Source organism: Phyllostomus hastatus, unplaced genomic scaffold (assembly GCF_019186645.2).
Source record: "Phyllostomus hastatus isolate PE091 unplaced genomic scaffold, TTU_PhHast_1.1 phas_contig_254, whole genome shotgun sequence".
Classification (NCBI taxonomy): Eukaryota; Metazoa; Chordata; class Mammalia; order Chiroptera; family Phyllostomidae; genus Phyllostomus; species Phyllostomus hastatus.
The window spans coordinates 7,327,750-7,355,467 of NW_025333810.1; the positions used below are offsets into that span (position 1 = coordinate 7,327,750).

Here is a 27,718-nt window from a genome sequence, read left to right on the forward strand (position 1 = left end):
ATCTACTCCATAGCCCGTTCAGGTGGTTGGACAAATCCATTTGCATGTGGTTGTATGGCCAAGGTCCCTGTCTTTTCACTGCTCGTCAGCCAGGGGCTGCTCTCAGCTCTTGCAGGCTGTCCATATCCCCTGGCTCATGCCTCCCTCCATGTCAAAGTCAGCTTCCAGAGTCCAGACTTCCTTTCCTGCTGCCAAAGAAAACACCCTGCTTTTCAAGGGCACATGTGATTTGGTTATGCCTACCTGAATAATCTCCTTGTTGTCATTTTATATAGTTATAGGAATGTTACCTCATCATATTCATAGATACTATCCACAGTCAAAGGGGGTCACACTTAATATAAGAGCAAATTTCATAGAGGGCTTATGCATAGAGCTCTGCCTATTACACACCGGGGTGATGCATTCGTTTCCTGACATAATGCATTTAATCTAATCAACCCAAACACCCAGACACAATGATACACTTGAATGTCACTTGTTTTCAGGTCTTCAGAGATTCATTCACTGACAAGCATTTTGGCTCATTTGCTTGTATTTTAAAGTGTGGTAGTTATTCTGTGTTCTCATGCTCTTTTTTTCTGTTATTTTGTCCTTGTTTGTATGTTTGGACATCAATTCCGTTACTTTAGAGCATGAACCACAGTATTTTTAAACATTTTCAAAACTTCACTAGCCAGTGTGTCTCAGCTGGTTGAAGCCTCGTCCCATAAACCAAGAGGTTGTGGGTTCAATTCCCAGTCAGGGCACTTGCCTGGGTTTCAGGTTCTGTCCCCCATTAGGGAGTGTACGAGAGGTAACCGGTCGATGTTTCTCTCTCGCATTGAAGTTTCTTTCCCTCTCTCTCTTCCTTCCTTCCCCTCTCCCTAAAATCAATGAACATGTCTTTAGGTGAGGGTTAAATAAATAAATATTTTCAAAACTATTTGTCATATTTTAGAGATGAAGCTCGAACGTAGGTCATGATCAAAAAGAAGGAGTGCTGGCTGTGGCCGGGGCCATGTGTGGCATCTTGGCACTTAAATATATAAATATGCAATATGGTTATACCTATTTGTTTTTTTCATGTTGCTTTCTGACATATTTTTTGTCCCTTTAACAATATGCCTTGGTAATCTTTCCATTTATGTACTTAATTTTTATTGCTGCATAACAACTACCATGAGCTTAAAAGCTTAACAAAGCACCCATTTATTATCCCACAGTTCTGCGGGTCAGAAGTGAGGCGTGACGTGACTGATGGGGATCCTCACAGTTTCAGTGTCAAGGGGTCAGCAGGGCTGCCTTTCTCTCGGAGGCTTTGGGGAAGAATCTGCTTTTGAGCTCAGGCAGTTTGTTGGCAGAATTCTGTGCCTTTCGGTTGCCTTGCCACTTCGGCCTGCTCCGTCTTCAAACCTGCAACGGTACCTCAAATCCTGTTCATACTTGGGAGTCTCTTTGACTGGCTCATCTGCCTTCCTCTTCTGCTTTTAAAGGCTTACACATTTACTTCAGACCCACCTGGATAATCCAGGATAATCTCTGCATTTCAAGGGCAAAGGGATTAGTAACTAAGTACATCTGCACAGTCCCTTTGACCGTGTTCCATAGTCTCAGGGATTGTACAGGAACCAAAGTAGTTAAAACTCCCAGCCTAGGTTTAACAATGCTGCCAGGCACCTTTCTCACTGGCCTTTAGGATTCTGTTTCCATTTCAGGCTATACAAAAATCCATTAATTGAAGCAGCCTTGTAGGATTTTGATAATTTTCCTCACCCTCTCTTTAAATCAAAGCAGATGAAACATTTGGTTTCTATGACTCCCTTGCCCATTTCTTAGAGAACTTCTGGAACCTAATCTAAGGTTCTACTTGCTCCTTCCCTCACCTGTAATAAATTCTGAAGCTAACTACATATGTTTGTTTCCACTTTTATATTTTTCTATTTCTGAGAGATATAAATTCAACATTTGAACAAATCTACTTTCTTTCCTTGACTCCCATAGCATTTCCTACCCCTGGTGTGTCACGGTAAGTTGTACATGGGCTTGTCTCCTGAAGTAGGCGCATTATCTCTAGTCCAGCAATAATGACGTACTCGCCTCTATCTATCACTCCTTTCACCTGCCCTCCACTCCCCTCACACGCAGTCCATGTACTCACAGCACCCAACAGGCACAATGTATATGCATCAACTCGAATCTGACCATTTACAAATTTTGTTTAGGATCCCAGTGTTTTAAATGGTAGGGATATTTTGGAACTGGCTTTCTATTCATGGTGTCTAAAAGACAATATGACTTCAAGTGTGTTTAATAATTCAAGAAACTGTTAAATCACATTACTTTTTAAATTCACATTACTTTTAAAAATGATGATGCTAACCCAACTCTACAGGAGAGTACTTTTCAAGGAACAGATGATTTTAAAATCTAAATAAATATGCAGGGCATATTTATCTGTGTTTGGGAAAAGATATCTGATTTCATAGAACTTGACATGGTGGTAGATACATGGGAAAATCCACACTGAAAAATGTAATCTCTCACATATATACTTTGCATTCTAATATCAGTTTCCACTTCTCAAAATTTAACCTCGAATCACTTACAGTTCCATGAATAATATGCTGATTGTTTCATAGGCTCTGACCATCAGTGTGATTTATCCTTTGAAATGTTCCCTTGAATGTTGGAACTGATCCAAAACCACAGTATGTAACTTTTAAATTATCTTCTCATGCCTGTGAAACCACTGTTACAGAAACTTAGCCACGCTGAAGGCTTATGGGCTCTGGATCCTGCAGAATTCTAGAAATGCCATCTTATTTTATGTTCATATCGCTGAGGGCGAGCCTCATTACACACTGATTCACAATGTTCATTCCTTCTGCTCATTTATGTAATTGGCTGTTTAGTAAAGGGGCTAAATCTTAGGCTCTATTTTGCTAGAAATCTGAAAAAAGACGCTGTCTTAAAAGGAATATACAATTGGACTAAATGTGCTTAAAACCTAATAACTATCTCAGTAATTATTTTAATACTACCTATTACTACCATGAGTTATTAAACACTTACTGTGGACCAAACTTTGAAAGATTTAAGTGCCTTATTTCACTTAACCTTCACCCCATAAGGCTATGGGTGTCATTATACTCATTTTACAAATGAGGACACTGAGACTCAGAGAGCTGAGGTAACTTTTTCCAGATCACACAGCTGCTCCGTGGCAGAATCAGGATGAGAATGCACAATAAAAAATGACAGCAGAGTTTATGTTCTTAATCCCTCTGTCTGCCTTCCTCTACTGTGCCCTGCTGTAGGCTATGTTGGGCTCAAAACTATACACACAGATGAGCAGACCTAAGCACCAACTGCAGGAGATTTGAGAGCTCACACTGAAACAGGACACGTGAGATGCGTCTGTTTGAAAGATCACACGTAGCAGGCACAGAGTCACATGTTTTTAAAGACACAGGTGTGTTGCAGCAGGTGTGCCTGTCTCCCTCTGCTTTTCTGCTCCTGTGCTCGGTTCTTGAACACGACTTATGGGACAGAACAAAAGAGAATCACTTTGCATGCTAGATTCAAAAATTCATCTCAAGTAAATTAAGAATGTGTACAGATGCATATTCCATTCTTTTTAGGACAAGAGTAGGTGGGAATAATAATGGCTCCACAGGTGTATCTCTTCCAGGTGCAATCAGCTCTGCAACTTTGTCAATATCCAGAATGATGGTAGCATCAAACATTGAACATGCCTAATGAGATGCAATAGTAAGAAACTGGGTAGAAGACTTAATTCAATTCTCTGTAACCAAATTCAACTTCCACTCAGTTATTGTGTTTCTTCACAAGCAGTTGCCCTTTTATGCAAGTTTGGGGTCATCAAAGTAGTAGTGCAACATTCAAGGGCTGATTGTTCGTACTGATCTTTGCTGGCGTGCACAGCTCCAGAGTCTGCTGAGGGCCAGGCTGACTCTCAATAGCAGCTCCCTGTGCTTTCACAATGTAGATACCTACCAGCTCCTCCTTCAACATTTTGTAGAGCAGATCTTTTTTTCCTCAAAGTTAAGTACAGCAACTTATAGAGAGATGCAGAGAGCACAGCCTGGGAGAATTCAGGGCTTCATTCCCTCATCCAACTTTCTTTAAGTAACAGAAGGGATGATAAATACAGACCAAAAGGAATTAACATGGTTTGTTATGATGGTCTAACCATGAAAGGAAAAATTGATAAACTGGATTTCTTTAAAGTTTAAAACTTCTGCTTCATGAAAGACAATGTCAAGATAATTTTAATACAAGCCATAGACTGGGAAAAATATTTGCAAAAGACACATCTGATAAACAACTGTTGTCTAAAAATATATAAAATCTCTTAAAAATCAACAGTAAGAAAACATACAACTGGATTTAAAAATGGGCCAAAGATCTTAATAGATATCTCACCAGAGAAGCTGTACATATGGAAAATAAGCATATGAAAAGATGCTCCACATCATAGGTCACTGGGGAAATGCAAATCAAAATAACATCGAGATACCACTACACAACTGTTAGAAAGGCCCAAATCCAGAACGCTGCTGGTTAGGATGTAAAGCAACAAGACTCTTCATGTATTGCAAAATGGTTCAGCTACTTTAGAAGACAATTTGGCAATTTCTTACAAAACTAAATATACTCTTACCGGTAAGATCCAGCAGGAGTTAAAAACATGTTCACAAAAAGCCCTGCACATGAATGTTTATAGCAGGTTTAAATATTATTGTCAAAACTTGGAAGTAATCAAAATGTCCTTTGGCAGGTGAGGAGATAAATAAACTGGGGTACATCCAGACAATGGAATGTTATTAACCACCAAAAAGGAATGAGTCGTTAAGCCATGAGAAGACACAGAGGAACCTTAAATGCATATTGCTAAGTGAAAGAAACCAATCCAGAAATGTCACATACTGTGTCATTCCAACTGTACGACATTCTGGAAAAGCCAAAAGTATGGAGACAATAAAAAGAGCAGTGCATGCCAGAGGCTGGGGTGGGACAGGAGGAATGAATAAATGCAACGTAGTATTTTGGGGCAGTGAAATATTCTATATGCTACCATCATGGTAGACACACGCCCTTATCCATTTTCCCAAACCCACAGAATGTACAGCACCGAGAGTGAACTGTAATGTACACTGTGGCCTTTGGGCGGTCAGGATGTGTCGATGTAGGTTCATCAACTGTGGCACGTGCACTGCGCTGGTAGGCGATGTTGGTGATGCGGAGACTCTGCATGTGGGAGGGGCAGGGAATCTATGGGAACTCTCCACACCCTCCCCTCAATTTTGCTGTGGACTTAAACCTGTTCTAAAAAAAATAAAATCTTTTTAAAAAGTACTCTGAGTTTTCTTTTAAAACACAGGTAGGAAACCCACAGCCCACAGGCCAAATCTGGCCCTCCACCTTGTTTTATCCAGCCCTGCACCTTGTTTCTACCCAGCGGCAGTGCCAACCTCTCACTTAACTGTTAAGGGGTAGTTACATTTATACAGCCCTAAAATTACATTCGGCTCTTTGAAGGCAACCCGGAGGCTGGTGTGGCCCCTGGTGAAAATGAGTTTGACACCCCTGCTTTAAAAGATCTAATAATCCTTTCTGTTCTGGCTTTATATAGTATACATTGTTAATCTCATATGATTCACCGTACTTGATATTCAGTTATTGGTGTTCAGACTAAAGCTAAATATCCACCCTACAATGTCCTTGTTTCCAGATTGAGATTTTTCTCATTTTAGGGACACAAGAAGGTGTTAGTTGAGGGCTACCGTGTAATTTTCAATATGTCAAAATGCTTTATGACAGTCACATATGTGCCTTTGAGAATGATGCAGTAGTTAATGGAAATTGCAACCTTATATGATTTGGCTTACATTTGTCATGTTAGGGTGGTAACCCTGTCTCTCTCACTAATGACAATGCTCTGGCTAGCAGCAAGAGAATACAGGCATTCTATGGGCTGTGGGGTTATGTGTCTGATTAACAAGAAGGAAATGGGCCAGTTAATTACTACTTATTAAATCCTGTGTTATAAACACACTTTTTCTGACTATGGCATCTACCACATGAATATTAACAAAAGGGATCCTTGGAAGTAAAATCTGTAACTGTTAAATGACCTATTAAAATGATCCCAAGTCAAGCCAGGCAAAACCATTCCTTCTGCATCCCAGAAAGCAGGGTTCTGTATGTAGCTCAAGGGGATGGGGCAAAAGCTCTGTTCTTTTCCTTTAATGGGAGAAGAGGCAGAATTAATAGGTGACTCCCAATTCTCTCACTGGTGTTTCTCTTATATTGTATTTCCTTTTTTTTCAAAGGAGTCATAAGGCTTTTCCTACTATGTGGAAGAAGCCTGGTAGTAGTGTAGTTGCTGTCCAGAGTGTTTTAAGAATGATTACAGGATTTTCTTTCACTCTTAATATCAAACCTTAGAAAATGATTTGCTGAGCAACTAAGAATGAAAACCTTAGTTTGCTCAGATATTGTGAAAAGTTTAGTGGCCACGATGTCCTGTCTCTGATTACCATAAGCTTCTCCATTCTCCCCCAGTCTGGAGGTTAAGAGCACACTCCAGTCCAAACTATGTGGGTCCAAATCCCACAGATGCTGCTAACTGTATGAACTTGAGCACATTGTTTAACTTTGTTGTTCTTTTTTAGTAAAATGGAGATAATAGAGTTATATGTATTAATATAATATTGAATATATGAAATTAATATAATACATGTAGGATAAAATAGGATTAATATATTTGGTAAATCACTTAGAACAGTGACTGTCACATAGTAAGTGCTATACAAAATTATTAAATAAAAATACTTAAATATGAGTTTTGACCATCGCACTCTTATGTTAGTGGCCTTTCCTTTAGAGACATTTGAGTTTGGGGCTCCTACTCTATATAATCTCTCAAAGTCTAGGCTGGCTCTAGGGTCCGTCTAGTAATTCTTCCGAGAGGGCTTGAAAAGTTTTTGTCTGTAAAGCATTTGATTATCTGTATTTATTATAATACTCTAATATAGACACTTGGTATTTTTTAAACTGCATATAAGTTGAGGCCACTTAAGGCTTAGATGTAACTAACATATCAAAGCCTTCCAAGTTTTGACAAAGTTGTATTTTATTATTTTTAAATGAAATGCCAGAGAATACAGTAGATCATTTATTTTTATCTGTAAGGATCAAGAAATTTTATGATTGTCATAGAACAGTCATTTTCAACCTTTTTCATGTCATTGCCACAAATTAATTACTAAAATTCTTCAGCACACCAAAAAGCATATTACAATTTTTGCTGCTCTGAGGAAAAAATAAGTATAATTTTGATTGATTTGCCAAAAAAATAGTAATTACCTACCCTTTTTGTTCCAAAGTGACTTTTTAAAAAATAGGTGCCTATACTTGTATGTAAAGATTTCTGGTGCCAAGAATTAACCAATCAGACACAAACTTAGCATGAGATATGACCAATAAGATGCATGTCTTGTTACATGACCTATGTAATTATGGTTCAAGGCAGGGCATTCACACCAAAGGGCTAGTGTTGCGCTGGCTGTTGCCATTGTTTCATTTGACAATCTAAGGGGAACAGTTTCAATGCCCCTGACTAAATAGTCAGGCGTTGCACGTTTTCACGCTTCTTGCAGTGCACCAGTTGAAAATCGATGTCATAGAGTATAGAGGGTCTCTGAACAACCAATATACATAGACAAAGTTTATTTTATAATTTTTTGAACCATCACTCAAGTATTTTAATTACTAAATGAATTATTGCCACTGGTATCTGAAACTCAGTAACCTTCAATATAATTTGTCATATAAACTCTTGAAACAGATTGCTTTAGTGATACATTTGTATAATACTTATACCTTTTACATATTCAGAATTTTTTAATTTGGTGAGTTTTCATTTTGCTTTGATGAATCTTAAAAGATTTATTTCATAAATTATGTAAATATTATATAAATAGTAGAATATAATCAATGAGTACTTCATCTTTACTCAGGAGAAAATATGACCTATGAAGTTAATATATTGATTCATCTATTTTATAGATTTAAGAATTATCAAGAGGATTATCTCCAATACAAGTACTATTAGTCAACTTACTTAATATGATTTTTATCCTTTATATGCCTACTTTGGGCCCATTTCACATCTGGCACTACTCTCAAACACTTCCATGGGTCCACAAAAAAGAAAGAAATTCTTGCTAACAAAGGAGCAGGCCAAAATTATTTTTTCTTCACTATAGGAAACCTCAGAAACTTGTAAACAAATACAGCTGAAACTTTGATCAATATTGAATGAAGTGTAATCTATGGCCATGCCACCCTGAATGCATCCAATCTCATCTGAATTGAGTGTAGAGTTTGATCGATATTGAACTAAGTTTAGGGTTTCTCCGACCATCATTCGTTCTAACAGCTTTAACTGCAGTTACTGGCACACCAGTAGCAGTAATAGGTTCAAAAAGGTCTGAAATACCAAGGATAATTCCAGTTTTAGATATCAAGTTAAATATTATTTAGAAAACATTTAAAATATCTGAAGTACTATTTGTAATGTCTATTTCTGGTCAAGATAGAGTAAAAGGAAACCAACTTACACTTTTCCTTGAAACCAACAAAAACCAGACAAAAAGCATGGAACATGGTTTTTAGACATTGGATATCAGGCAGCCCAGGACAGTGATCTCTCACAAATGGATTGCAAACAACAGGGTCCTTACAATTGCCTGAAGAGATTTTCAAGGCTGCCATATAGGAAGGGAGAAACCAAGAGGAAACCAGCAGTCTACCTGAGATGAGAAGGCAGAATAGAAAGCCAGAGGCCAAGGAGGCCGGAGTTCATGGAACAGCGTACTGGAGAGGAGGAGCTGCACTGAGCAAGATGTCTGGAAACCGCGAATGCCCTCCCTGCCAAGCCCTACCCATGGTCTTCAGCTGAGTGCTGACCAGAACATGCATGTGAGGGAGGGAAACATGCATGAAAGGCCAATGAAAGAACCACGGATCAGAGGTAACAATGCTTGCAGCTCATACAGAGTTTGTGTTTCCAATAGACAAAGTGGACAAACTAATAAAGTTTAAAAGCAAATCTCAAAAGGATCAAATTATTTTCAAGTGTTGTAACTTAACTGCATGAGAATAAAACTAAAGAAGATCACAGATACATCTGTATTTGTCCAGCACTCAACAGGATAAAATCTCAGTCTATTACCCAGTCACAGATTGTGAGAAATGAATGCAAAGCACATCCAGAGTGAGACTGGAGCAAAGCAGGAAAAAAAAAACAATCAATACAAACTGACTTGGGAATGACACAAATGAAATAAATAGTATATAGAGATATTGAAACAGTTGCTATAAATGCATTCCATATATTCAAGAGAGGAAAGATTGAAGATGTTAAATAGATCCATGGAGATATATAAAAAAGATTGAAATCAAATATCTACAGATGAAAACTGCAGGATTTGAGATGAAAAATATACTGAATGGAATTAACACCAGATTAGATGTTTCAGAAATTTTTTAAAAAGTCTGACAGTGTTCAGAGGGGAGAGGAGAGAGAATTCCAGGGGAAAAGGGGAAGGGTTTACAGGAAGAAGTATAAAGGACACATGGATAAAAACTAGGGGTGGGTGGAAATGGGAGGGAGGAGGGGAGGGCTGGGTGGGTGGCGTGGGATGGGAGTAAAAGATAGAAAAGTGTACTGCAACAACAATTAAAATAAAAAATTAAAAAATAAAAAGTAAATAAACAAAATCTTTTTTAAGGGAAAAAAAAGTGAACTTGAAGACATGGCATTAAAAGACCAAAAATGATACAAGGTGAAAAATAGATAAAAAAAAAGACTGAAAACAAAATTATAGATATAAAAATATATATTTATATTTATATATTACATATATCTAAAATTGGAATCATTGAAAATGATGGGAGATCATATTATATTTGAAGAAATAATATGTATGATTTTCCAAATATGATGAAACTTATAAAGCCTCACATTCAAGAATCTTAACAAATCTTAAACACAAGAAACATGGAAAAAATAATACCAAGACACATCATATTCAATCTTCTTAACTAAAGATAAATAAAATAACATACAAATAGTCAGAGGGAAAAGACATTGTATCAGAAGAACAAAGATAAGGATGATATTAAATTTTTCATCAAAAATAATGCAAGAAACAGCGGGATGACATCATCAAAGTATTGTAAAGAGAAAAAAATGGAGCCAGCTGATATTCTAAACTCAGTGAAAATGACTCTCAAAGATGAAGGCAAAATAAAGACTGTTAGTCATACACAACGTAATAGAATTCAGCACTAGCAGGCCTACAACACTAAAGTAATTTTGGTTTTGTACAGCAGAATGGAACTGATCAATTTATATTGTATTTTACTTCCAAGCCCACAGTCCAAGGGCAGCTATTGATATTGCCTTAAACAAAGAGCAGGATGAGTTGAGTTCACTAAGTTTCCTGGACACAAAGCCATACAAGGTTATGAACTTGGGTGGACATAGGAAATCTGTTCTAAGACCAAGATCTTAGAAGCTGGCTCCTGTCCTGGCTCAGGTAGTTTCACCATTTTATTTACTTCGTTATCTCGACTCCATAATGTCTGGAGTCTCTGCTGGGGCTTGATGACTGGAGGCAGGAGTGGTTTAGAGGTGTCTTCACTCCCATGCCTGGCAGCTGATGACATCTGTTCTATGGGGCTTACGCAGAGGCTGTCAGCTGGAACAACTAGACTTAGCTCTTCCATGTTGCCCGATTTGCTGACAGCATCATGACCTTAGGAGAGTCCGGTGTTTCACATGGCTGCTAAGGGACAGAGAAATGAGTGCCAGCAAACAAGGTGGAATCTGCACTAACCATTGACCTAACCTCAGAAGTCACGCACTGTCACTTCTACTGCATTCTATTGCTTACCAACAAATGACAGGCCAGATTCAAGGCAAGGACCATTAGAATCCACCTCTAGATGTGGACTGGCAATATTCTCTGGAAGAGCATTTGGAATGAGTAATATTGTTGCAAGAATCATTAGAAAATACAGTGTGGCACATGAGAGATTATTATTATCCAGGAATCAAGTAGAAATGTGGATGGCACAACAGAGGAACAGTAGGAAAAGCTATGTGGCTAGTGCATGGGAAGAATTGTCCCAGGATGTTGCATAGCCAGATATTGGGGACAAATTTTTTTTAAGATTTTTTAAAAGATTTTATTTATTTATTTTTAGAGAGGGAAGGGAGGGAGAAAGAGAGAGAGAGAAACATCAATATGCGGGTGCTGGGGGCCGTGGCCTGCAACCCAGGCATGTTCCCTGACTGGAAGTCGAACCTGCGATGTTTTGGTTCATAGCCTGTGCTCAATACACTGAGCTATGCCAGCCAGGGCTTGTGGACAAATTTTGAAGGACTTTTAATTCTTATACTGAGGAGATTAGACTTTAATTATTAGGCCGTGAGGAGCCCTCAAAGGTGAATTGTTTCATTTTTAAACTACAGGATTGACATGAGTTAATCTGTGTTTTAGAAAGATGACCTAGGTGTGGGGATGTATGGAGATGGATAGGAGACAATTGGTAGTTGTGCCCATAGGGGATACAAAGAACTGTACTGAGCAGTTACCACGTAAATTAAAACCGTAGATATGAGATATATTTTGGAGGTGGGATTATGACTGGCCAAGCCTAGTGAGAAAAGGGGAGGCATCAAAGATAACTCTGAAATAATAAGAATGCCTTAACATGCCCCAGAGCTTGGCTACTTTGCCCAGTGTGGATTTCTCCAGTTTTGGAATGCTCTACAGCTCAAGATCCCACAGCCAGGCAGTCCTAGCCATGCGTACCAATCTGGTCATTGGAGATAGTCACCGACTGCTTTTCTCCTATATTCTGTTGACAGTTCTGAAGGCATCTTGGAGTACAGACAAAAGTAGTGGCACATCTCCAAAGCAGATACAACCCAAAAGTAGAATGTTCACTATGAAGTTCTTACTTAAATAGATGTATATTGGTTCTAAATGTTCTGAGGAGTAGAGAAGAGCTAATTCATGTGGCTTAATTTTTCTTCCCGATAGGAGAACTGTAGTCAGAATACTGCTTTCTTTTTTTAATGACTGGTTCTTCTTTGTCCTCCTAGATTTTAAAGAGATTCAAACTTCCTCCTACTAACTCCTGGGACATTATCAATTAACCACACACAGCCCATCGAACACAGCATAGCTGTAATTAAACTAAATTACTGTGCAGTAGCTTTCCTTACACAATGATACAGTTTTTGTTAGGACCATAGAGAGAGTTTAATTACATGTCTAGACACCCCTGAATTCAGAGCATCAGTATTATCTTTGTCTATTTAAAGCAGACGTTGAGCTTTGGGTGAGTGCATATTTTTGAAAGACCAAATGGTAAGATATGTTTGGGTTGTTTTTTTTTTAATTCCACATTTTATTTTAATGCATACTTGATTTAAGAACCTTTTATACATCTGTGGATATAAATGTTTTCCAAGAAAAATATACACATTTCCCTTCTGTCATATTTCATATACTTTTCACTTGTATAAAAAATTTTTCCTTATTACATCCCAAATATCTACTCTTAACTTATTAAAATATAAAGTATGGACTGTAGTGTGAAACACAGTCATCTCTCATAGTGTTTCTTCCACCTTCTTCATCCTTACAAGAAGTTCGTCCCTTTGGCTGAGGATAAAGTGCTTTCCACATTAACCCTCAATCCTGCCCACTCACCTTCTCTGCGCAGAGCAGGGTTTGGCCTGTCTGTAGACTGTGGGCTCTGCTGGACCAGAGCATGCAGGTTCAGAAGCTTCCTTTGATTTTCTTGTACTCCAACCTGATTTCTTCTTTCTCATTATAAAAATGTTTTTTTGTTTTTTTCTCTATAACTGCAGATAATTTTTGGACCTATGCATTATCTCCTATATATGGGCACCACTTGATTGGTCAAAACTTTTTAAAATTTTTTAAAAAATCTTTATTGTAAATGTTTTCCATTAGCATTTAGTTCCCTTACACCCCCTCCCCATTGCAGTCTCCACAGTGTTGTCCATGTCCTTGAGTCTTTTATCCTTTTTGCTCTATCCCTCCAACCCCGAAGCTCCCCCTACCACCAGCAGTCAGCCTGCTCTCTATGAGTCTGTCCCCATTCTTCTAGTTAGTTCAGTTTGTTCATCATATTCCACATATGAGTGAAATTATATGGTATTTGTCTTTCTCTGACTGGCTAATTTACTTAGGATGATGTCCTCTGGGTCTATCCATACTGTCGCAGAGTAAAAATTTCTTCATTTTTTATGGCTCAGTAGTATTTTATTGTGTAAATGTCCCATAGTTGTTTCCACTCATCTACTGATGGACACTTGGTCTGCTCCCATATCTTGGTGATTGTATATTATGCTGCAATGAACATAGGGGTGCTTGTGTCCTTTCAAATTAGTGTTTCAGGCTCTTTCAGATATATTTCCAGAAGTGGGATTGCTGGGTCATAAAGTTGCATTTATAATATTTGGAGGTGACTCCATACTGCTTTTCACAGTAGCTGCACCAATTTACATTCTCACCACCAGTGAAAAGTGTTCCCCTTTCTCCACGCCCTCACTAGCACTTGTTTGCTGATTTATTGATGATATCCACTCTGACAGGTGTGAGATGGTATCGCATTGTGGTTTTAATTTGCATTTCTCTGATGATTAGTGACATTGAGCATCTTTTCATATGTCTATTGACCATCTGTATGTCCTCTTTAGAGAAGTGTCTATTCAGTTCTTTACCCATTTTTTAATTGGGTTGTTTGTTTTTTTTTTAGTGTTGAGTTTTGTAAGTTCTTTCCAAATTTTTGGTATTAACCTGTATGTAAATGTATTGGCCAATATTTTCGTCTAGCCTGTGGGTTGTCTTTTTATTTTGTTAATGATTTCCTTTGCTGTCCAAAAACTTTTTAGTTTGATGTATTCTCATTTGTTTATTTTTCTTTTGTTTCCCTTGCCTGGGAAGATATATCTGATAAAATATTGCTACAAGCAATGTCTGAGATTTGGCTGCCTATGTTTTCTTCTTGGATTTTTGTAGTTCTGGGTCTAACATGTAAATCTTTGATCCATTTTTAATTAATTCTTGTGTGTGGTGTAAGAAAATGGTCTAGTTTCATTTTTTCTGCACATATCTGTCCAATTTTCCCAACACCATTTATTGAATAAACTGTCCATTTTATACTTTACGCATTTTATTTGCTTGCTTCCTCTGTTGAATATTAATTGGCTATAAAGGTGTAGGTTTATTTCTGGGCTCTCTATTCTGTTCCATTGATCTGTGTGTCTATTTTATGACAGTATCTTGATGTTTGATTACTATAGCATTATAGTATAATTTGATATTAGGTAACATGACCCTCCAATTATGTTCTTCTATCTCAGGATCACTGTTGCTGTGGGAGACTTTAGTGTTTCCATATAAATTTTTAAAATATTTGTTCAGTTCTGTGAACTATGTTATTGGAATCTTGATAGGAATTGCTTTGAATCTATAGATTGCTTCAGATAGTATGGATATTTTAATGATGTTAATTCTTCCTATCCATGAACACATTATGTGCTTCCATTTATTTGTATCTTCTTCAATTTCTTTCTTCAATGTCTTATAATTTTCTATTTAAGGTCTTTTATATCCTTGGTTAGATTTTTTCTGAGGTATTTTATTCTTTTTGAAGCAATTGTGAATGGGATTGTTTTCTTAATTTCCCTTTCTGATACTTCTTTATTGGCATATAAAAATGCAACTGATTTCTGGATATTAATTTTATATCCTTCTACTTTGCTGAGTTCATTTATCAGTTCTTTTAGTTTTTGGTGGAATCTTTGGGGTTCTCTGTACAGTAGTATGTCCTCTGCAAATAAGGACAGTGTTACTTCTTCCTTTCCAATTTGAATGCATTTTATTTCTTCTTCTTGTCTGACTGCCATGGCCAGGACTTCTAGTACTGTGTTGAATAAAAGAGGTGAAAGCAGACATCCCTGTCTTGTTCCTGATCCTAAGGAGAAGCTTGTAGTTTTTGCCCATTGAGTATAATGCTTGCAGTGGGTCTCTCATATGTGGCCTTTATTATGTTTACGTATGTTCCCTCTTTTCCCTCATTGCTGAAAGTTTTTATCATAAATAGGTGCTGGATGTTATCAAATGCTTCTTCTGCATCCATTGATATGAATATGTGGTTTTTATCCTTTTCATTTATGTGGTAAATCACATTTATCGATTCACACATGTGCCAACTTTGCATTTCCAGAATAAATCTCACTTGATCACGGGTATGATCTTTTTGATGCATTATTATATTTGGTTTGCTAATATTTTGTTGAGGATTTTAGCATCTATGTTCATCATGGATATTGGCCTATAATTTTCTTTCTTTGTAGTGTCTTGATCTGCTTTGGAAATTAGGATAATGCTGGCCTCATAAAATGAGCTTGGGAGCCTTCCTGCCTTGTGAATTTTTTAAAAAAAATATTTTGAGAAGGAGAGGTGTTTGTTCTTCTTGGAATGTTTGGAAAAATCACCTGTGAAGCCACCTGGTTTGTTTGCTGGTTGTTTTTTGATTACTGTTTTAATCTCACTCAGTGTAATCTGTCTATTCAGATTCTCTAATTCTTCCTGATTTAGTTTTGAAAAATGGTATATTTCTAAGAATTTATCCATTTCATCCAGGTTGTTCAATTTGTTGGCCTATAGTTTTCATAACATTTTCTTACAATCCCTTGTATTTTTTTGGTGTCATTTGTTACTTCTCTTTCATTTGTGATTTTATTTATTTGGGTCCTTTCTCTTCTTTTCTTGATTTTTCCATTTGTTTCTTTTCAAGAATCAGCCCTTGGATCCATTGATCTTTTCTATTATTCTTTAGAATCTATTTTTCTATCATATTTTAGAATCTTATTGCTGATCTTTATTATTTCTTTCTTCTACTCACTTTGACCTTTGTTCTTCTTTTTTAAGTTTGTTTAAGAGTAAAAGATTGTTTTCTGAGTTTTTCTTGTTTTTTGGTAGAGGCCTGTAATGCTATGAATTTCCCTCTTAGAATTGCTTCCCAGTGTCCTGCAGATTTTGGATTGTTGTGTCCTCATTTTCATTTGTTCCAAGGTACCTTTTGATTTCTTCCTTGATCTCATTGTTTAATAACATGTTATTTAGCTTCCATGTCTCTGCATGATTTTCAGTGTTCTTCTCATGGTTGATTTCTAGTTTTATAGCTTTGTGGGCACAGAAGATGCTTGATATAATTTCAGTTTCTTAAATTTATTGAGACTTGTTGTATGTGCTAACATGTGGTCTATTCTAGAAAGCGGTCTGCTTTGGGGTGAAGTACTCTGAAGATATCAATTAAATTCATTTGATCTAGTGTGTCATTTAAGGCTGCTGCCTCCTTGTTGATTTTCTGTCTGGAAGATCTATCCATTGAAGTCAATGGGGTGTTAAAACCCCCAACTCTGACTGTATTTCTGTTGATCTCTCCCTTTATGTCCATCAAGATTTGCTTTACATATTTAGGTGCTCCTGTGTTGGGTGTGCAAATGTTTACTAGGGTTATAGTCTCTTGTTAGATTGTTCTCTTTATCACTATGTAGTGTCCTATTTTGTCTCTTACTATAGCCTTGGTTTCAAAGTCTATTTTATCAGATATAAGTACTACTATGCCAGCTTTTCTTTCTTTTCAATTTGCATGAAATATCTTTTTCCATCCCTTTACTCTTACTCTGTGTGTATCTTTCTATCTGAGATGGGTCTCTTGGAGGCAGCATATATATGGGTCTTGTTTTCTTATCCATTCAGCTACCTTATGTCTTTTGGTTGGAACATTTAAGCCATTTACATTTAAGGTGATTATTGATAGATACATATTTGGTGCCATTTTATTGTCAGATTATTTTCCTTTTTTCTTTTTTCTTTTTTTTCTTCTCCTTCTTTAAGCAAGCCCTTTTATTTATTTATTAAACATTTATTGTAATACAGGTTTAGTGTTGTCAAACTCCTTTAGCTTTTTCTTGCCTGGGAAGCTCCTCATTTCTCCTTTGGTTTTAAATATGGCCTTGCTGAGTAAACTAGCCTTGCTTGTAGGTTGTTGCTTTTCATCACCTTGAATATTTCATGCCACTCCCTTCTGGCCTGAAATGTTTCTGTTGAATAATCAGATGACAGTCTGATCGGTGCTCCCTTGCAGGTAACTACCTACTTTTCTCATATGACTTTTAAGAGTCTCATCTTGTCATTTTAATTATGAGGTGTCTTGGTGTAGGCCTCTTTGGGTCCAATTCATTTGGGACTTTCTGAGCTTTCTGGACTTATGTGTCTTTTTCCTTCACTAGTTTAGAGAAGCTCTCTATCATTATTTTCTTAAATAGACTCTCAATCCCTTGCTCACTCTCTTCTCCTTCTAGTGTTCCCATGATGCTGATCTTGTTATGCTTCATGTTGTCCAAACTGTTTCTTTTTTTTTTAAGATTTTATTTATTTATTTTTTTAGAGAGGGAAGGGAGGGAGAAAGAGAGAGAGAGAGAGAGAAACATCAATGTGCGGTTGCTGGGGATCATGACCTGCAACCCAGGCATGTGCCCTGACTGGGAATCGAACCTGTGACACTTTGGTTTGCAGCCCGCGCTCAATCCACTGAGCTATGCCAGCCAGGGCCAAAATGTTTCTTAAGTTCTCCTCACTTTTTAAATTTTTTTCTTTTTTTATATTATATTTTATTAATAATGCTATTACAGGTGTCCCAATTTTTCTCCCTTTGCCCCCCTACACCCAGCACCCACCCCCAGTATCATAGGCAATTCCACCAGGGGGGGATTTTTCTTCTCCATGGGTCATGTGTATAAGTTCTTTGGCTGCTCTATTTCCTTTACGGAACTTTACACACCCATAGCTATTCTCTAACTACCTATTTATTCTTAATCCCCTCGCCTCTTCACCAACTCCCTCACACCCCTCTCCCATCTGGAAACCATCAAAATCCTGTCTGTATCTTTGATTCATTCTCTGTCCTTCTTGTTTGCTTAGTTTGTTTTTTAGAGTCAACTGTTAATAGATATGTATTTTTTGCCATTTTGTTGTTCATACTTTTGATCTTCTTTTTCTTCTTAAATAAGTTCCTTTGATATTAAATATAATAAAGGTTTGGTGATGATAAACTCCAAGATTTTTCTTGTCTGGGAAGCTCTAAATATGCCCTTCAATCCTAAATGACAGCTTTGTTGGGTAAAGCCATCTTAGCTGTAGGTCCCTGCTTTTTATGACTTTCAATATCTTTTGCCAATCCTTTCTAGCCTGTAAAGTTTCTTTTGAGAAATCTGCTGACAGTCTTAGGGGAACTCCCCTGTAGGTAACTAACTTCTTTTCTCTTGCTACTTTTCAGAATCTCTCTTTATCTTAATCTTTGGCATTTTAATTATGATCTATCTTGGAGTGGGCCTCTTTGCATCCATCTTGTGTGGTACTCTCTGTGCTCCCTGGACTTGCATGTCTATTTCCTGCAGCAAATTGGGTAGTTTTCTTTCATTATTTTCTCAAATAGATTTCCAGTTCCTCACTCTTTCTTTTCTTCTGGCATCCCTATGATGCAAATGTTAGACTGCTTGAAATTGCCCAGAGGTTGCCTATACTACCCTCATTTCTTTGGATTCTTTTGTTCTTCCTGTTCAGATTGTTTGTTTGTTTGTTTGGGTTTTTTTGCATCCTTATTTTCTATATCATTATTTGATTCTCAGCTTCATCTACTCTACTGTTGTTTCCCTATAAATTATTCTTTATTTCAATTAGTGTATACTTCATTTCTTACTGGAATTTTTTTATGCTGCTGAGGTCCTCACTGAGTCTATCGAGCATCCTCATAAACAGTGTTTTGAACTCTGCATCTAATAGAATGCTTATCTCCATTTCATTTAGCGCTTTTTCTGGAGTTTTGATCTGTTCTCTCATTTGGGCCATGTTTCTTTGTCTCCTGATTTTGGCAGCCTCCCTGTGTTTGTTTCTATGTATTAGGTAGAGCTGCTTTGACTCCATGTCTTGGTAGTATGGCCTAATGTAGTAGATCTCCTGTAGGGTCCAGAGGCACCGCCACCCCTATCATCCAATCTGGGTACTCAAGGTGTGCCCTTCATGTGGACTCAGTACACCTTCCTCTTGTAATTGAGCCTTGGTTGCTGTTGACAGGTCAATGGGAGGGATTTTCTCAGGCTAGTCAGCTGTACAGACTGACTTTTACTACTAACCACCAACCTCCACCCTCCATGGAGGATCAGCTGTACAGGGGAAGAATAGTGGGCTCCAACATGGTCTGTAGCTGTTCACTCTGTGTGCTGGCCCTGGGTTTTCCCGGGTGTTGGAGACCAAGTCAGCCCCCACCTGTGTTTTTCCTGGGGCCACACTGCCTGAGCTCTAAAGCAATCTGAGATGGCTGCTACTCCTACTGAGATTGGAAATTCCCAGGTGAAGCCAAGTTATGAATCTAGGCTGGATATTGCTAGTGTATTCTGGGACTCATTTAGGCTGGCTTTCACTTGTTTGAAAGGATTTAAGAAGTTGTGAAGTGTGAGCCCTGACCAGCAATTCATAATGAAAAGCAGCTTGGGTGGGCCTGTTAAGTTGTGTGGGGCTGAGTCTCAGCAGATCTCCAGCATAGGTCAAATAGTTTTAGCCAGGTTAATGGAGTCTCAATTATGGCATCAGCTTGCCTGCTGTTATGGGGGGATGGTTTAGAAAAGGGACAATGATCTCTGCTCACCTTATCTCAGACATTTCAGTTCTTCCCTTTATGCCACTGGTGCATTTCAAGCTGCTGCCCTTGTCCTGGAGCTTAGAGAGGGTGAGTCTGAGTAGGTGAGCCTGTGTGTGGCTTCTTTAAGAGGAACTTCTTGGGGCTCCAGAATTTTCTTCCACTGACCCAGTCCCCACTGGTTTTTGCAGCCACAAGTTGTGGGGACTTATCCTCCTAGCACTGGAACCCTGGGCTGGGGTGCATGGTGTGGGGCTGGGACTCCTTTATCCTACGATATATCTCCAGAATTTTTATCTACCACATGTGAGTGAGGGACCATCCCCATTCTGCCTCTGTGCCCCACCTACCAATCTGGGTGGATGTGGTTTCTTTAATTCCGTAGTTGTCAGACTTCCATTCAACTCAGTTTCTGACAGCTCTGAGTGATGGTTGTTCTACATTTTAGGTGTAATTTTGATGTGGTTGTGTGAAGAGGTGAATCATGTCTGTCTACCCCACCATTTTGACCAGAAGTCTTACTTCTGTTTTCCTTTCGCTGCTCTACCTGCATGTGGTTTTTTTTTTTTCCTTGTCTTCCAAATCACTCATTTGATCCCCGGTTTCATCTAATCTATTCTGTTCCTTCCAGTGTATTATTTATTTCAGATATTGCATTCTTTATTTCTGAATGGTCCTTTTTGTGGTTTCTATGTCTTTTTTCATGCTATTGAGCATCTTTATAATCATTACTCTCTACTCTCTATCTGATAAATTGCATGCCTTCATTTCATCTAGTTCTTTTTCTGGAGAATTCTCGTTCTTTCTTTTGGGGTTTGTTTCTTTGTCTTCCCATTTTGGCTGCTTCTTTGTATTTTCCATCTGAGTTGTTAAGCTAAAGAGCAGTTAAACTGATCAGTTTGTTAAACTAATCAAACTGTAATCAGCAGCTGGCTTAAGCTCCACGGAGTGGGGTGGAGACAGAGTAATTCTTGTGGGCAGAGCTATTGCTTCCCTTTAGGCTGATGCCATTTGGATGGGAGCCTCTTTCCTCAGAAAGATGGCTTCTGCAGTATGGGGGATAACTCAGCACAGGGATCCCGGTGGCTGTTTTTTTTCAGTTCTCTCCCCAGAATCTCCAACCCCAGCGTCTCCTCAAGCATCTCTAGGGCACTCTGCCCTTCCTCTGCCAGAGTTCAGTGGCTGCAAACAAAATTTTTTGTTTTGGCCCTATAAGAGGCTCTCTGCTTCTTTAGCCGCCTCTGCCTGGCAGAGAGAAACCCCACTGCTTTTCACAGTTGAACATTATCTGGATTCCTTTCTGACTCTGGTGCTGTAGGCTGGGGAGCCCAGCTTGGGGTTTAGACCCCACACTTCTCAGCGGGAACCCCTCCGGCCACTGAAATATCCCTTCAGAACTTAAGCTGCCACCTGTGGGAGCTCAGTCAGCTCTTTTGCACCTCTTCTGCACTCCCTGTGGTCTTGTTGTGGTGAAGTGTTTTTTTTCTCTCTTTGGCTATAAGGCTTTTCTCCAGCTAGTGTTCACTTTGTTATTCAGGATGATTTCTTTATAATTTAGTTGTAATCCAGATAGGTCCTAAGGGGAGTATAGTATAACTTCCACTTGCTTGTCTGCCATCCTGGATCGCATCCTTAAAAACATATATTTTGGAAAAGAAAAATACCCAACTCTGCTGGCTACCAGTCACTAGACACCAGGATTTTGCCCAGTCAAAATGAATTAATAGATAAACAAGGGAAGTGCCAGGGATAAAAATCCATTCACTTCCCTTTCATTTCCTGATGAGCAGCAGTGTGAAAACAGAAGGGCAGAAGGAAAGCTGTGGCAGCCGAACTTGGCATTCTGGAGTCTAGTCCTCATTTTCCTGGGTGTTGAGACAGAGCTGGGGCAGCAGGGATGCCAGTTACTGGCCAGGCTGTAGTGCCGCAGGAACTCTCCTTCCTTGCTGGTGGGAATTCAAAATGCTCAGTCAAAACTTTTCATAGCCTCCAGACCTGAAATCTCATCTTTCCTCAAATCTGAACACATACATCAGATGTAAGAGAATGAGCTTACCACATGCTTCTTCTCTCTAATCAATCTCAACAGGCCCCTGGAAAGTTGCCTCACAACGTGCACTTGCTCTCATTTTATAGACAAATACATTGTATATATTGATTCATTTGTTCATTACATGTACACTACTTCAGTTTTTTACATTTTGTATTCTCTCAGAGAATACAGAGAGAGAATGCAAAACTTATCTGTTTAAATCAAGGCACATTTCTTTTTTCATTAATTTTTTCATATAATGCTGAGTTTTAAGTGATAACTATTCACTGAATAATGGCTATTGAAAGCAGTGATAAGTGTTTCACTGAAGTCTTGGTAGAATGAATGTTTTTTGCATGGAGTTGCATCTAAGGAAAATGGTACAGGTAAGTGACATTTTCCACCAGTGCTACATACACCATTCTTAAAAACATATACTTCATACAGTTTTCTGACATGCACACATATAAATAGGTAGGAAAGTAAATTTGTAGCCTGTTAAAATTATCCACATTCCCTTATTCTGACTTTGTACACCAGGAGACTTGTGCCAAAATCAGAAACAAGAACTGGAGTCTGCTCTTCATGACGTCTCCCCCAAGACTGCTCTAGCATGACACCCCAGGTCTCCCCACCCAGTGGTGCTCGTAATTACCCTCTCTTGGCATCCTGCTCACTTTCCCCATGATATTGTCACTCCAACAAGCGTTTTTCTGCAGAGCTTCGCTTTATCCAGACACTTCTAGGCCACGCCCAAACCTAAAGCAGCAGCGTGCACCCGGGAACCTTACTGCAGGGACAGCAGCAGGCCCAGTCACCTTCGGGCTCACCACTGGCGTCCAGCGAGGCACCTTCACTTACAGAGGCCTTTCGGCTTGCCCGCGGGTCACCGCAGTGCCACTACAGCTGGCTGAATCCCGGCTCAGCTCCATTTTATCACACTGGCAAGTCCAGTTTATGAATGTTTCAGACATGGAGCAACTGAAGAGAAAACTAACAGATGAATTTTCGACTGTCATTACACAAATTCCCCTGAGGCACATGCTGTATTGGATATTCATATCCACTTCAAAGGCTGTGAAGAAATTAGTTCAGCCATAACTATCAACTTAATGCTACTACAGGAGAACAAAAGCTGATTATGTAATTATTCAAAATATGATTTTGAAGATTAAACTGTTTTGCCTTATCTTCAGTTAAAATGTTCTTATTGGGTTTGGGCTTTTCTCAAAATGACACTATAAATCTAATTCATGTAACTGATGCTCAGTGAAGTGACTAAGTATTATTAAACAGTAAGTATGATATGTTTCATAAGCATACAGATGCTGAACCTTATTACAGCCAAATGTTCCAAAATGATATTGCTCTGCAACTTAGCATAACAATGTAAGCACACAAATTTTAACTTCTATTATAAATTAATAATTGCAAGTGAATAAAAGTTCAGATTATACCAATAGGAATTTCAGTTTCTCAATAGGAAAATTGAGTTATTTCTTAATCATTCAAAAGTATTTATTGAGTGCATACTTCTTGCCAGGCACTAAGGATCTGGGAAACAAAAATTTCTTTGTCCTTGTCTTTGCCCAGTCTAGTGAGGGAGACATCCTGAACATAAAGCTTGCAAAGACACAGGCAGGCACTCCCTAAAGGAAAATAAGAGGAATCAATAAGAGCAAATAAGAGTGGACATGTATGGTAGTTCGGAAGGGCAGGTACAGCCTCCCTGAGAAACTGCCATTATACTTGTGTCCTGAGAATGAGGAAGACTGGCCAGGTGGAAAAGGGTAAGAAAGCATTCCAACAAGAAAGGGCAGCTGGACAAGGATGCTGATTTGGGAAAGAAGCTAGGGCTTTTGAGAAACTCAAAGAAAACCAGTATGAGTAGACCAGAGCAGTAAAGGGAAAGTGGCAGATTGTGAGACTGGAGGGGCTGGCAGGGGCCAGATGACCGAGGCCTTCAAAGCTCGAATAAAGTACTGGGAAAACACAGAAGAGCCTCCCAAGGAGGAGAAATGGCCTGGTCCCCCATGCTGCTGTGTGGGCACACTGGAAATCGAAGGAGTAGCAAAGGGACTGCTGTGATGATCCAGCTAGATCTCGTGAATGGCATGGCGTGAGGCAGGGTGGTGCAGGAGACACTTTGGAATCAGAAGCAACAGCATTCTGTTGTGAATCGGATGGAGGCAGCAGGGAGGAGGAGAGAACCAATTTCTGACTTGAACACTTGAGTTGACTGAGACGCCACATTCTGAGGTGGGAAAAACTGGAAGGACCGGGCTGGAAGAAGGTCGAGGGTTCGGGTTGGGACATGGAGAACTGAAGGTCCTTGTGAGACGGCCGTCTGGAAATGAGACATGGGCAGGTGGATAAATCATCCTGGAGCCTGAGGAACAGGCTCGAACTAGAACATGTTTTTAGGATACTGCATTGGAATAGTCTTTATATTCTCAAACTGTTAGCAATGTAATCACATAGTTTGTTTAGTTAATTTGAGACCAAACATAGTTACCAACTAAATATGTTTATTCATATTCAGAGCACATCATTTGTAGCAGATGGATGGTATTCAGGATAAGCAAATATGAAATGCCTGCCAGTTGTATAAAATTTATTTTAGAAAATGGATCATTCAAGTAATAATATATAATTTTTATAGTTAAATTTTATATAAGAAAAAATAAAATCACAATCCTACCACACAATTTTTTCACACACACTTACATGGGGGGAGCTATAACAAGAAGCTGAAGGGAAAGGAGTAGGCAAACAGTCAAAGAGAGTTTACCGCAAAAGAGAGGGCTTGCAGCTCAGCCACAGTAAGGATTTAATGGAAGGAGCAGAGTCAGAAGAAAAATTGTATTCATGTACTTAACAATTTTTTACTGAGCATCTACTGAGTGCCAGCAACTGTTTTCAATGCCAAAGCAAGAATCAGAGACTGCAGAGTGTTTTGTCTGGCCTGTACAGGGTTTAAAACCCTGTACCATTGAAGTGGTGATGTACCACTTCATCGCCATTGAAAATGTGGAATATTTTCTTAAAAATATGAATTTCTATCTTGACTTAAAAAATCAGAAGAGCTAACAACATGGGACCTGAATTCCTGCCTGGCAACAAGCAGCTGAACCTGGGTCACCTCAGCCTCTTCAGGGATCATGCTCTCTCCAGGGACAGATGCAGTCCCTAGGACTCCCCAGTGTCTCCCTCTTGTTTTACACTCTTCCAACTTCCCTCATTCTTTTATGGTACTGTCGTGCCCCTGGAGAGTCTGTGATGCCTGCTGGAGATACAAAATCAAATGCCACATGACTGCTGCTACTCATGCCAAAAGCAAAGGAAAGCAGGGAGTGATATGACTAGGTCTTCTCTTAAAAAGAAAAAAAGGTTCTCGTGACTGTGTGGAGCATGGGCTGGAGGGGAGCAGGCAATTAAGCTAGTCATCAGAGTAATTATGAGGGGGTACATGAATGTGGCCTGGCTGCAGGCAGGAGCAGTGGGAGGGGATGGGACTTGGGGAGGGGGGAGGGCGGACACCCTCTGTGAGGAGAGAGGCCTGCACGTTGTCATAGGTTGGATGTGTTCTCTCTATTAATTACTCACATGTGTCTGTTTCAACAATAATCCCAAGTCTGTGCCATGGCTGTGAATTTATAAGCTGACACATGCCATTATGCTTTTTAGATAATAAACCAAATTTTAAGATACAACACCTTGACTTTCTTATAATAATAATTAGCCAATTTGAGCTGATATGCATGAAGAAAACTGCAACTAATATTCTCTGAGGAACAAATATTTTATTTCTGGCAATTGGTTCTATATAATTTAGATTGCTTTTCACTTTCAGGTAATTATAGATAAGTTATTGGAGATTAATGTATAGTTTAAAACATTTTTTCTTTATGGTATTTAAATCATAATATGTGTGTTATTGAATCACATAACATAGTAAAGATTATTATAATTCTGAAAATGGTAAATATAAGTGTTGAAACCATGAACGTGACTGCATGAATGTTACCTCATTATATTCCCTGTTTAGTACCTACATGAAAATGGGATTGTCCATCGTGACCTCAAACCAGAGAATCTTCTCTATGCAACTCCAGCCCCCGATGCGCCACTCAAAATCGGTGAGGACTTTCACCCCTTTTCCAAGAGCAGGAGAAATGTGTTCTATAGAATTTTAAATGATGGCTCCATCCAATTTCCCCTGCACTTAATTTCCTCAAATGTTTGCTGTCCGTAAAGGAATAATGCACAGTTTGGAAGTCTGGAATATTAATCTGGAATTAGTGCCTAAAGTTAGTGTCCCATTGTTGGGCATACTAAGGAATCACAGCTCCTGAAAATAGCAGGAATTTCTGGAGGTGGCCTCGTATTTTGTGAATATGTTTGTATAGAAGAAAATCACAGATAACATAACACTTCTTTTTTTAGTTATTAACTTTTACTCCACAGATTAGATGGAGCCTAATTTTAGATAATCAAGAACTTTGACACAAAATATTTAGTGCCTACCAGCGAATTTAGGCTCTGAGGCACCCGTTTACACAAACAGAGATCAACTGAGATCTGCATTCCCCGAAGTGTACTCCACAGAATGCTCGTTCTTCGGCGAAGTAAACAAGGGCAAATAATTTCCTTTTGGGGAAGGTGCAAGTGCTTTGTGGAGGTGCTAATGGATCGAATAAGTTGGAAAATACCAACACACACAAGATTTTTTTTTTTTCAGGATTTCCCCCAAACCTTAAAAATGCTAATGTGCACACTGATATCTAATATAGTGGACTATGAGGCTTTTCCCCAAAACCTTGTTTTTTTCCCCCAATAGGCATTTTGAAGAACTGCAGTGATGAACTTTGGGAAATCCTGATTCTACCTAAACAGATTTTTCAATTAGCATTTTAGAAAAAAGGAGTATATTAAATATTACTTTCCATTTGCCTTCCAAAGCAAATCTTCATTTGCAAAAAAAAAAAAAAAGTAAAATTTATTATTAAAAGTAAAGGTAAAATTTATCTATTAAGGAGATGGATTCTCCTTAGTAGAATCCATGCTGTCAGGCCTGTACACGGTTTGAAAATTTTTTAATTAAATCCTCCAAAGGACCTTGCTCTCTTGGTGCTCTCCTTTATAGTGCAAATCCGATGGGTTCACTGCATTCATAAGTGTTAACACCTTTGAAAATTAAGTTACACTGATTCGCGGGAAGGGCTCAAGCAGCATAATGTGCTCCATGAATGCGAGACCCTGCAGACAAAGTGCCGCAGCCCCGCTGGGCAGCCCGCGCGTTCTCATAATCGCTCCTGAAAAGCAGCAGACCGCGGGAGGCTCCCATCTCCTTTGACTTCACTTTCAAAGATTTTATCCTTAACAATATTTCTTTAAATGGATGGATAGATACTAATTTAGGCAGGAGAGCCTTGCTTTCTGAAGGACTTCCTGCTGCTTTCTCTGATAAGGATCAGCACCTCCACGGAGAAATGGGTTTATCTTTGAAGTCTAAAATGGCATCCATTCTGCACCTGCCTCTCTTGAAGAATGGCCTTAAAAGGTTTCCTGGTGCTTGCTGAGTGGTGCAGATGTAGCCCAGCAAATAGACCCCATAATGATAGCAACTTTTGATAATGTTTTATCTATGTAATATTCTGAGGAATAAATAAAAAAAGGATTTTTACAAAAAAAAAGATAAAGCCATATTCTTCATAGGAGAGTGAATTCTTACGTGTCAAATACACTAATGAATGACATTATTTGAAGTAGAATAAACCTTTTAATGTTTCTGTTCATTTCTTTGACATTCATGAAAGTCTAATTGTTTATTTTGATTTATTATAATAGATGAAAATT

At 38.6% G+C, this 27,718-nt stretch overlaps 1 protein-coding gene across 1 annotated transcript in view; it reads left to right on the forward strand.

The window, feature by feature from the left end:
- Positions 1-27,718, forward strand: part of CAMK4 (calcium/calmodulin dependent protein kinase IV) — a 192,732-nt gene that overhangs the window by 137,918 nt on the left and 27,096 nt on the right. Inside the window, exon 7 of the mRNA XM_045837963.1 lies at positions 25,908-25,998. Within this exon, the coding sequence (XP_045693919.1) occupies positions 25,908-25,998 (91 nt within the window). The remainder of the gene's footprint in view (positions 1-25,907; positions 25,999-27,718) is intronic.